The following is a 12,249-nucleotide window of genomic DNA, read 5'->3' on the forward strand; positions in this document are numbered from 1 at the left end:
CCTCCATTTCATTAAATATGGAGCAATTGCATGCTGCCCAGACGCAGCTCGCACAGCAGATGGCTGTCCTATCGGACCAAATTCAGCAGTTGCAGAGAGCTGCAAGAACCCCCCCCCCAGCCAAGGAGGAAGTGCCCAATTGCCCTGCCAGATAAATATAATGGAAGTTTGTCAATGTTTAATGCTTTTCTGGGACAATGCCAGCTATTTATTAGTTTGAGAGCGGAAGACTTTCCCACTGATCGGACGAAGGTGGGATTCATGATACGTTTGCTCTCAGGCACGGCTGCTGGTTGGGCCACGCCCTTGTTAGTGCAACAGAGCCATCTGCTGGATGACTTTCAGGGCTTCTGCCAGCATTTCAAACGGATGTTTGAAGATCCGATCAAAGGGGAAACAGCTGCCAGAAGTTTGAAATCCTTGCAGCAGGGTACTGGGTCATTGCAAGAATTTGTGTCTGACTTCAGGCTACATAGCCAAAATTCCACATGGAATGAACCTGCTTTAATGGACACGTTCCAGGATGGATTGTCTGAGGCCTTGCAGGATGAACTGGCAAGGGTGGACAGGCCACCGACGTTGGACGTGTTGGTCCACCTGTGTCTCCGGATAGACGCCTGTCTGCAGAGGCGAAGGCCTTGCCAGGTATTCCAGGAAACCACCAGCATGCCAGGTCAGCAAGAGACTGCAGTGGACTGGGAGGAGCCCATGGAGTCGGGTGTCACAGATAGAGATGGACAGACGACGTGCGGAGGGGTTGTGTTTTTACTGCGGGGATCTTGGACATGTGGCAGGGAGCTGCCCCAAGAAGAACAGAAGGGTTGTGCGGACGGCAGCCGTCCCTCAGCAACACACGATCAAGTCGGACAACCAGCACGTTGGTGTGGCCGTGTCACCCCGTTCGCACAGGACAGCTTGCGTTCGGGTTCGAACCCAGTTTGAACTGAAAAACTGATAAAAAGTCCTCTTAAGCCTTGTTTCTCTGCGTTTGTTAACGATCCGTACAAGGGTGGGGGGGTCAGAACAGCTAGGTATCTTAATGCTATGCAAAGGAGAGTGAACTGCAAATACTATGTATTGTAAAATAGAATATAAATTCCAAAAATCAGGTGTATTTGGTATAGCAAATTCCCCTCTGTACATTTTATTAGCAATTGTGCATTTCAAAAAGTATTTAAACATCATCTATCTTTTCTCTTATCAACAACAAAGTACTTATCTCCTACAAGAATCACCATATTTTCTGAACTAGGCAGAAGGGTCAAAGACTGCACAGGAGAATATTTCAATTCAACAACAATCAATGCACTTTGAACCCCAGGGTGATTGCCACAAGGATAATAATGGCTTTGTTTCAGAGTCCTTGCTACAGGTTTCCTCCCCTTTATTCTTCCCTGGCAGAATATGTGCTCAAAACCTGATGCAATTCAAGAAATGAATTGGCAATCTCAAGGGCATCTCAATACCCAATGATAGGTTTTCTGATTAGGTGCACTCTCAGATATAAGTTTGAAGGAATCATGATGAAAGACAGAGACATTTTCAAGAGTGTAGATGTTGCTGCTCCTAGTATTCTTGATAAAGAAAATAGGGACACTGAGATGTCCTGCGAGTGATGCTTTCCTTGTTCCTCATGAGTGGTACCAATCTGGTGACTTCGTCATTGGAGGGATGACGACCCACATCTTTTACAACCTTTTCGGTATTGATTTTAAGGAATATCCTTCTATAACACCTTATGACATACCAAAGTAAGGATGTTTTCATCTTTCCTAATCTTAATCTGTTTCCTCAAACTTGTTATGAGAGTTAGGCGTTATATCTTGTCCTTCTAGTTATGGGAGAATACATTTTATGGTTTTTTACTTGATTTTAAAGTACTTGTAATATAATGTATAAAGCTTCAGTGGAAAAGATCTTCTGAATGACATTTGTAATATTTGTTTTAAATCTGTATCATCATTCTTAACAAAATATATACAATAAATGACTGATATATGGTGGGATTGATTTTGTTGTACAAATTATCAGCATTTTAGTAAACTCATTACTTTCCTACTTTCATCAGAGAAAGAAATGTTAGTTATTCATACAGAAATGATGCAACCTTGCTTATGAGAATAATAAACTTCCTTTTTCAAATGGGGTATTTAAATCTTTTGCAGTATAATAATGAAATTCTACCAGCACATTCTTGCCTTGGCCTTTGCTGTGAAGGAGATCAATGAGGACTCCCAGATCTTACCCAATGTCACTCTGGGGTTCCATATCTATGACAGTTACAACAACCCAAGGATGACCTATCGTACCACTCTGGACCTGCTTTTTAAATCCCAGGAATTTGTCCCTAACTACAAATGTGATAGCCAGAAGAATCTCATGGCTATCATTGGGGGACTGGATTTTGCCACATCATCTTATATAGCTGAAATTATAGGATTCTTAAAGATTCCACAAGTACGTTCTAAAGGGGTTTAGAAGAAAATTCTTTATCTTATTGTTGTTATGAAATAATTAATACACATAAAAATTAGGCTTAGGTTTGTGTTAATAAGTGTTAGAATGTTCTGCATGGCTTAATGTCAAATACTTAGCATTGTTATCTGAAATTACCATGCAAGTTACACGAAGTGAATATCAGGAGTAGCTGAAGGAATATTTTAATTGCTTTGTTAAAATAATAGATTTTATTTTTTTTATTTTTTTGAAGCATGTATTACATAACACATGTAAGTATGAACATGATTTTAATGGATGAAATGGATATGAATAAAAAAGGATCATTAGGACATGGACAGTAGGCTCGCTGGTGCGTTTATGCAGGAGCATTTCAGACGTCTTAGGAATGGGGTGAGGTTGATAGTAGACAGTTTAAGGTTAAAACTTTGGGGATTTGGGGAAGAAACCACAGAGCCTGGTAGTGCATTCCACGCATGGACAGCGCTGTTGTTGAAGTTATAGTTTCTGAAATTGAGTTTGGAGTGGTTTACCTTAAGTTTGCATCTATTGTATACTCATGTGTTTTTGTGTTTGAAGCTGATATAGTCATTGACAGGTCATTGTAGCAGATAGCTCCAGGACACTGAAAGCTAAAATGGAGGTTAGGAGGGCCAAGCTAAGGCCCCAGGGGCTAGTCCTTCACTGTGTCCAGGGAAGCCCTGTGGTCCAGATCAAAGAACTTCCCAAGCTCGATCCAGCCTCTGGGCCATGAGTTTGACACCCCTTATCTAGTGCATATGATTGAAATATTTCCCCAAAATTGTTCCTATTTCCTTTAGGAAATGCTAGGACAACAATTTTTGAACAAAAGTCTCATCAGAATTCTACTGGACTTTCTTTTAGCTGACTTGTGTCGCATCATCTCAGGACGAATTTCAGACCAGTAAGGTCTCTTCACTTTATTTCATGGTCCCCAAAGAGGAAAAGCAGTACATTGGGATCATCCAACTGCTTCACCATTTCAGGTGGACATGGATTGGGATATTTTCTGTTCTTAATAACAATGGAGAAAAATTCTTACAGAAAATGCAGCCCTTACTTTCACAGAATGGAATATGTTCAGCATTCATAGAAAGGCTTCATCCAACAATACACTTTGAAAACTTGGAAGAATTCTATCTACGAATTTTCATTACTTCAATTAATATGTTGAGTAGCAAATCCAATGCATTTCTTGCCTATGGAGAATCCTGGACAATTATGTGGCTAAGACTTATAATATTTGCATCAGATCCTGAAAGCAAGGAGACTGCCTTATTTGGAAAGGTGTGGATCGTGACTGCAATGATTGATTTTGCACTCTCAGGCATTCAAATGAGTTCAGATCTCAAGATGTTCCATGGGGCTCTTTCCTTCACCATTCATTCAACAGCTGTTGTAGGTTTCAGGGAATTTCTTCAGGCCATCAAACCTCTTTTAGACTCCAGAGATGGGTTTCGACAGACTATTTGGGAACAGTCATTTGACTGTTCATTTCCAAAGTCAGAGTTAGAAGAAATACACAGTAGGAGATGCACTGAGGAAATGAAGCTGGAGGATCTTCCTGCACCTCTGTTTGAAATGAAAATGACTGGCCAAAGCTACAGTATCTACAATGCTGTTTATGCTGTGGCTCATGCTTTGCAGGCTCTAGACATGTTGAGGTTCAATAGGAGGAAAACCATGATGAGTAAAAACCCTGCTCTTCCAAAGCTACACCCTTGGCAGGTATTCCATTTGCACTGGAGGCTTCTTTTATTTCAACCAGCAATTTGAAATAGAATTACCTTTGGAACCCATTGTGGAAACTCTTAATATATTCTGCACGTGTGGAAAAAAAATAGAAGTAGAACCCTTTCTTGACACTTATTAGTTGGGGAAAAATTGCCTTCAGAAATTCTGGGTGCTCTATAATGGCAGATATTTACAATACAAATAGAATAGGATAGGATAGGATAGGATAGGATAGGATAGGATAGGATAGGATAGGAGTTCTTCTAGTCCAACCCACTGCTTAGACAGGAAACCCTACACCACTTCAGACAAATGGTTATCTAATCTCTAATCTACTCAATTCCTGCAACCGTTCTTCATATGTTTTAGTTTCCAGTCCCCTAATCATCATTCTTGCTATTGTCTGCACTCTTTCTAGAGTCTTGGCATCTTTTTTTTTACATTGTGGCAGCCAAATATGAATGCAGTATTCCATGTGTGGCATTACAAAGGCATTTTAAAGTGGTATTAACTGTTCAAGTGATCCTGATTTAATCCCTCTGCTTATGCAGCCTAGATCTGGGTTGGATTTTTTTGGCAGCTGCTGCACACTGCTGGCTCATATTTAAATGGTTGTCCACCAGGACTCCAAAATCCCTCTAACAATTACTACTATTGAGCAAGGTGCCACATATATTGTACCTGTGCATTTTTTTTATTTTTTTCACCATTGAATTACATTTTATTAGATAGTGCACAATGTTCAAGTCTGTCAAGATCTTTCAGTATCTTGAGTCTATCTTCTGGATTATTGGCTACTCCTGCCAGTTTGGTGTCACATGCAAATTTGATGAGTTTCACATCTGTTCCCTCCTCCAAGTCATTGATGAAGATGTTGAAGAGTACAGGGCCGAAAACAGAGACTTTGGTTACTCCACTGCATACTTTCCTTCATGTAGATGAAATTCCATTGAGGACTACACATTGAGTGCAGTTGGTCAGTCAGTTATGAATCCATCTGATGGTGATACTGTCTAACCCACATTTTTGTACTTTATCTAGTAGTAGGTTATGGTCTACTTCCTCAAATGCCTTACTGAAGTCCAAGTATATCAACTCATTTTGTCATTTTGCCAAAGAATGCAACAAGATTAGTCTGCCATGACCTCTTTTTGACAAAACCATGTTGGTTTTTGGTTTTTACTTTGTGAGGTTCTAGGTTTTTGCTGATTCATTGCTTGATTATCTTTTCCAGAATCTTCCCTGATATTGAGATCAGGCTGATAGATCTGGGGTTTCCTGGTTCTATATTTTTCCTTTTTTGAAGATAGGAACTACATCAGCTCTTTTCCAGTCCTTTGGCTGTTCCATGGTTGTCTAGGATCTTTGAAAGATATAGTTCAGTGGTTCTGCTATCTCATCTGCCAGTTCCTTCAGAACCTTCTGGTGTAATCTATCCAGTGCTGTTGATTTGAACTCAGTTAGGGTAGTCAGGTGCTCACATACCATTTTCTTCCCTATTTTAACTTGTGTTCCTAATCTGTTTTTCGTGGTGGTGTTTTTGATAGGTTTGATTGTTTTATCCCTTTGTGTAAAGACAGTGGCAAAAAACAACTTGAGTAGTTTTGCTTTCTCCCTGTTGATTGTACTTTCTTGACACTTTCTCAAAACAATGGACCAATTGTTTTGTTGTCTTTTTTCTTGTTTTTAACATTTTGGGAGAAGCTTTTTTGGTCACAAGCTGTTTATTAGACAGCCATTTCTTTGAAATGTTGTAGCATCTTCTCATTGATCTGGCTGTTTTACTAGAAATCATTCAAGGTATCTTGCATCTGTCTTATGTTGTTCTGTATAAAATATATACCAAAAATGATAAAAAACATTTAATCAATCAGCATATCTTGAACAATAATAGTTAAAAGGATAATTTATATTACTTTTTGTTATCTCTTCAAAAACTAATCAATTCTCCAGCTAAGTCACTAACTAAGTTTTGTGTCTCTTTGGGATATTGAGAAGCATAGTAGGTCCTTTTTAAATGTAGCATGCTTAGAATGAAACAACCATATATTTGCAACAGTCTCTATCAGACTCTCTCATTTATTTATTAAAGAAAGCTTCTGTCTCAAATTCTAAAATCTGAAAATTAACCAGACCTCAGAATCTCAAACAGCTTTGTACCAATGAGTAAATATTATAGATTATCTATTTGGAATTACTTTGTTTAGTAAATGGATAAAGTGATATAATTCCAAAAGGCTATTTTCATTCTGATTCTGTGCATTATTATATTTCCTTAAAACAATATCAAATAAATCAGAGAGTTGACATATATATATTTCCATACAATATTGATTATAAAACTTCTAACTTTACGTATTTAATAATAATTATTGGAAAGGGCAGAATGAGAGAATGTAACTTGGATATCTTTTTGTCTTCTCTATTATGTTGCTTTTAATTCCCTCACTCTTTTATTCCCTTTCAATTAGCTCCATTCATTTCTTCAAGGCATTTCTTTTAACAATTCAGCTGGGGAGAGAGTGTTTCTGAATGAGAAAGGGGAAGCAACTGGTGGATTTGACATCACCAACTTGATCACTTTTCCAAATAGATCCTTTCAGAGAGTTAGAGTTGGAAAGCTGGATGTAGAGGCTCCCAAAGGGAAGGAATTATGGGTTGATGAAGACGTGATTGTCTGGAGTCCAGGTTTTAATCAGGTATCAAATGAGTGAATTGACCATGTCTTAATCCATTACGATGCCATATTGAACCTAATCTCAGTCAAAATCTGATTCCTGGATTTTAAAGAAAGAATGGAATATTCTTTTTCAAATGTTGCTGATGATCAAGCACTCATTAAATTGACAAAATGACATTACAATACAAGTTGGCATGCTGGGTTTGCACATCCATTTGAAATCACAAGAGTAGTCATTTTTCCTTGAAATTGCTCCCTTGTGCAATTATTTACTCCCCCTGCTCTTCAAACAGGACCTTTTCTACATCATTGTGGTTTCCACATCTTTTTAAGTTGTAGAGGAAATGAATAAGTTCAGTATTACTTTCCATGAGATACTTACAAAGTGTTATGATTTGTTCGCCCTGTCCTTCAAGCAGGAAATTTTGTAGATCATTACAATTACTACTTTTTTGAATACCTGCATCTTTTACCAATCCTTTGGGAAGTCAAAAATAATTCCCCTCCATAAAGGAGAAAAATTACATAACCTAACTCTAACTATGTCCAATTTCAAAATCTTTTGGGCTTATCGCCAGGTTCCTCCACTTTCTCGATGCAATGACCCCTGTTTACCTGGATTCTGGAAGAAAGGAATTGAGGGGGATCAGTTCTGCTGCTATGACTGTGTTCCATGCCCAGAAGGGAAGATTTCAAACCATAATGGTATAGTAGAAATTCTACCATTTTTCATTTGACTTAAGCAAACTTTAATAAAATACTTCTATGCATAAAGTTAATAAGGTGATTTTCGATAATATGGAATACCAATAAAGAAGAATATTTGTAGCTCAGGGTTGAAATGAGGGGTCCTTGGGGCACTCTGAGCTTACTTGTTTTCTTGCAGATGTTTCCTTACCCTAAGTAGGTAATAATCACTGCTAGTAAGGAATACTGTTTGCTTTCAGTTGTCTGGGTATCCAGAGTAAGGACTTTATTTAAAGTAGCCCAAATACAGTTCTGTATTTGGGGGTGAGAAGACATGAACAAAATGCTTTCATTTCATATCCTATAGACAGATTTAACAATAGTTTCCATTGGGAAAATGTGACAATGCTAGACCACACCAAGTCCAAAAATGCCAGGGAATATCTAGATACCTGGCACTCTCACAAATCAGCCATCAATCGACCATAGACATTAACAGCATCTACAGATTATGCAAAAGGGGCAATCAATCAGACCAAAAGAGAACAAAAAAGACTCCAGCATCTCTCCACCACTAATCAGCACCAAGGTCACCATAGATTAACTCCATAGTTAACTTCAAACCAACAATCAAGTAAACAACACACCATTCAAGAAGCTGCAAAAAAGCTGTCAGTAAACAGTTCAACCAAAGACTCTCTGAGAAGGTCTCCATCGACATAGACTGGCAAGACATTTTCATTGTATCTAGTTTGGGTCGATGAAACATTCGCAAGGAAACAAGCAAACTCAGAGAGCATCAAGCACCCCTCAATAATATGGAATGCCTAGATGAAAAAAATATCTTGATTTTCCTTCCAGATATGGAAGATTGCTTTGAATGTTCAGAAGATCATTATCCAAATAAAGAAAAGAATGGATGTAAACCGAAACTGCTGGTTTTCCTAACTTTTAAAGAATCCTTAGGAATTGGTTCAGCCTCAGCAGCTCTTGGTTTCTTCTTCTGGACCTCTTGTATTCTTGGAATTTTTATTAAGAACAAAGATACACCCATTGTCAAAGCCAACAACAGGTCCCTCACCTACACCCTCCTTGTCTCTCTTCTGCTCTGTTTTCTCTCCTCTTTGCTCTTCCTCAGCCAGCCTGGAAAAGTGACCTGCCTTCTCCGACAATCAATGTTTGGCATCACTTTCTCAGTGGCCATTTCTAGTGTACTTGCCAAAACTACCACTGTAGTTGTTGCTTTCATGGCCACTAAACCTGGATCTCAGATGAGGAAATGGGTGGGGAAAAAATTGGCCTTTTCTATTGTACTTTCCTGTTCTCTCTTCCAAGTATGTATTTGTATTGTTTGGTTGTCGACATCTCCCCCCTTCCCAGAGTTGGACATGCATTCACAGAGCCAAGAAATGATTTTACAATGCAATGAGGGGTCAGCTTTCTTCTTCTACTGTGTCTTGGGCTACATGGGTATCTTGGCCATCGCCAGCTTTATTGTGGCTTTCCTTGCTCGTAAATTACCTGACAGCTTTAACGAAGCCAAGTTCATCACATTCAGCATGTTGGCCTTTTGCAGTGTGTGGATCTCCTTCTTTCCAGCCTATCTGAGCACAAAGGGAAAAGCCATGGTAGCTGTGGAGGTCTTCTCCATCTTGGCCTCCAGCACTACATTACTGGGATGCATATTCCTACCAAAGTGCTACATCATTGTTTTCCGGCCTGACCTCAACCAGAGGGAGCAACTCATTAAAAGGAATTAATTTCTGGCTCGGAAAAATTGCTGAAAACATTACTAGAATGACTAATATCTATACAAAATGTATATGTAAAATGTAAAATGTATATGTGATAGGGGCATCTAAATTTCTTATTCCCTGTTAGGATATTTCAGATATTGATGAACCCCAAATGGTGTTTAATGTTTGCAGAGACATTTCGTGGTTTTTAAACTTTGAATTCCTAAAGCGTTACATAAATACAGAAAAAAACCTATTTCCATTTAAAAAACAACAACATATATTTAACACAGTATCATGGTATATTAACTTTGGATTTGCTACTGTTCTTTGAAAGGTCAAATGCATTGAGTTTGCATTCTTGTAAGCTTAACTACATTTTAGAAAAGGATGACCATTATTTGAATATATTCCTTTTGATAGACTCTCAGAAATAAATTAGATAAATAAATTAAAGAAATGTTGGCACTTTTAGTTTAGATGTCCACTTGAAATCACAAGATTGTCTATGTTTCCGTGAAATTATCCCCCTGTGCAATTATTTACTCTCTTCAAACAGGACCTTTTCTACATCATTGTGGCTTCTTCATCATTTTAAGTTGTGGATGAAATTGATAAATACAGAGTTCTTTTCCATGAGAGTGTCAGAAAATGTTACTATTTGTTCACCCTGTTAATGGTGGTGTGCAGCGACTCCAACTCCCCTATCACTACTAATGGTACTCTGGGTCAATAACCAATGTTAAGTACATCTCCTTTTGGAGACTAGAGTTGTGTAGCAGAAGGTTGCAAGGAATGTGCCATTGAATAGTCACACTATCAATCACAGCCGCCGAAGTTAAAACAAGTATGACTTTACTTGCGTCAACAAAAATAAAGTAGGATAAACATTCTCCCAAAAAGCAATAAGTAGTCTTGAATTATATACACAGTCTATGATACAACACATTGATTTACAGATGCTCATCTCACGATTCACCATGTAGACAAGTAACTAACATACAGAGTAGCCACCATCCGATATACAGTGTTCAACTCCAATAACAAGCATGGAGAACATACAGGAACAACCAGGAACAAACAGTAGTAGTTCCTACTCCCTCTTATGGCCGATTAAAATAACAGCATCCAATCACGTCTCACTTGAGCATTTAAAGTGACAGATACATTATTTCAATCATGGTGTGTGTGTGTGTGTGTAGGTAGGTAGGTAGGTAGGTAGGTAGGTAGGTAGGTAGGTAGGTCTGTCTGTCTGTCTGCCTGCCTGCCTGCCTGCCTGTCTGTCTGTCTGTCTTTGGTTATTCAGGTTTTCTCCCCCGTAAAATTGGAAGTGTCTTGGTGACATGTGGCCATGCCAGCTCTTCATGGTGGGTGTCAGTCTGCTTCATGTATGGAATGGAGGGGTTTTAAGTGGCTAATGACTTTAAAAAGACCAGAACTATCGCCAAAGCTGAACACTTTAACAACAGAATAATCAGAGAAGCCATTGAGATAGAAAAATGCCCACACAGCATGAACAAATGAGATGATACCTCCCACCTACCAGCCATTTGGAAACCCACCCTTATTGACAAATGAGTCCCTAACATGAGGAATGACACCAGACCCACACTCACGAGAGCCACACAGGACGTCATCACCACACATCCATGCAGAAAGCAGACTTAAACCCACACTGATAATGAGGCACGACCAAGGACCTGAAGCCAGACTGCAGCTGCATCGTTAGCCACTTTAAACCCTCTAAACCATGCATGAAGCAGACTGACACCCACCATGAAGAGCTGGCAGGGCCACAAACACGAAGCCAAACAACAGCAATGCAGCTCACCAGCTCAAATCCCTGGCATCTCAGACTAAGCTGAGCACAAACCCCCAACCAATCAGAACACATCTGCACCCAATCAAAACAGAGTCTAGCTCCCACCCAATCAGCTCCCACCCCCACTGGCAGTTAAAAGGAAGAAACAGCTCCGATATCACATTGCTCCTGGAAACACAAAGCCGAGCAAACCAGCCTGAGAATGACAAATGAGACTTTGTCGAAACGTCGCCAAGACACTTCCAATTTTACGTGGGAGAAAACCCGAATAACCAAAGACCTACATACAAACACCTGCGAAAACCTCAGAAAACAAATATTTATATTTGTATTTGTGTTCGTGTTCGTGTTTGTGTTCATGTTTATGTTTATGTTTATATTCATATTTATATTTATAACCAACCCAAGACTAGAATTACATTCCTAACAATATGGAATACCAATAAAGGAGAATATTTGTAGTTCAGGGTTGAAATGAGGGGTTCTTTGTGCTGTGTGAGCTTACGCCTTTTCTTGCTGGTGTTTCATTACCCTAACTAGGTAACATCATCAGTGCTAGTAAGGAATGCTGTTTGCAAGGAAAGCCACAATAAAGTTGACAATGGCCAAGACATAGCCCAAGGCACAGTAGAAAAAGAATGCTGATCCCTCATTGCACTGCAAAATCATTTCTTGGAGCTCTGAATGCATGTCCAACTCAGGGAGTAGGGGAGATGTCGACAACCAAACAATACAAATACATACTTGGAAGAGAGAGCAGGAAAGTACAATAGAAAAGGCCGATCTTTTCCCCACCCATTTCCTCATCTGAGATCAAGGTTTAGTGGCCATGAAAGCTACAACCACAGTGATGGTTTTGGCCAGTACACTAGAAATGGCCACTGAGAAGGTGATGCCAAAAGTTGATTGTCTGAGAAGGCAGGTCATTTTGCCAGGTTGGCTGAGGAAGAGCAAAGAGGAAAGAAAACAGAGCAGAAGAGACACAAGGAGGGTGTAGATGAGGGACCGGTTGTTGGCTTTGACAATGGGAGTATCCTTGTGCTTAATAAATGTTCCAACTACACAAGAGGTCAAGAAGTAGAAAGAAAGAGCTGCTGAGGCTGAACCAATTC

General features: G+C 39.3%; 2 protein-coding genes across 2 annotated transcripts; both read left to right on the forward strand.

Moving 5' to 3' along the window:
* The first annotated feature begins 1,554 nt into the window (after positions 1–1,554).
* On the forward strand, positions 1,555–3,386 carry LOC148046792 (vomeronasal type-2 receptor 26-like). Its single transcript, XM_087714961.1, has 3 exons — positions 1,555–1,751; positions 2,166–2,457; positions 3,279–3,386. The coding sequence occupies exons 1-3, from the start codon at positions 1,555–1,557 to the stop codon at positions 3,384–3,386; spliced, it is 597 nt and encodes a 198-aa protein (XP_087571087.1).
* A 19-nt stretch (positions 3,387–3,405) lies between these two features.
* LOC148046793 (vomeronasal type-2 receptor 26-like) lies at positions 3,406–9,657 on the forward strand. Its single transcript, XM_087712102.1, has 4 exons — positions 3,406–4,206; positions 6,684–6,911; positions 7,471–7,597; positions 8,441–9,657. Exons 1-4 carry the CDS (start codon positions 3,406–3,408, stop codon positions 9,337–9,339), a joined length of 2,055 nt encoding a protein of 684 aa, XP_087568228.1. The 3' UTR covers positions 9,340–9,657.
* The last annotated feature ends 2,592 nt before the right edge of the window (positions 9,658–12,249 follow it).

The sequence above is a fragment of the Thamnophis sirtalis genome, unplaced genomic scaffold, assembly GCF_051295495.1.
Source record: "Thamnophis sirtalis isolate CommonGarterSnake01/CBP01778 unplaced genomic scaffold, rThaSir2_p1.2 scaffold_4, whole genome shotgun sequence".
Classification (NCBI taxonomy): Eukaryota; Metazoa; Chordata; class Lepidosauria; order Squamata; family Natricidae; genus Thamnophis; species Thamnophis sirtalis.

Bases quoted from the DNA above. Each gene is read 5' to 3' on its own strand.
- LOC148046792 (XM_087714961.1), top strand. From the start codon at position 1,555: ATGTTGCTGCTCCTAGTATTCTTGATAAAGAAAATAGGGACACTGAGA. The intron at 1,752-2,165 runs GTAAGGATGTTT...AATCTTTTGCAG, and splicing joins ACACCTTATGACATACCAAA to TATAATAATGAAATTCTACC. The intron at 2,458-3,278 runs GTACGTTCTAAA...TATTTCCTTTAG, and splicing joins GATTCTTAAAGATTCCACAA to GAAATGCTAGGACAACAATT.
- LOC148046793 (XM_087712102.1), top strand. From the start codon at position 3,406: ATGGTCCCCAAAGAGGAAAAGCAGTACATTGGGATCATCCAACTGCTT. The intron at 6,912-7,470 runs GTATCAAATGAG...GCTTATCGCCAG, and splicing joins GGAGTCCAGGTTTTAATCAG to GTTCCTCCACTTTCTCGATG. The intron at 7,598-8,440 runs GTATAGTAGAAA...TTTTCCTTCCAG, and splicing joins GAAGATTTCAAACCATAATG to ATATGGAAGATTGCTTTGAA.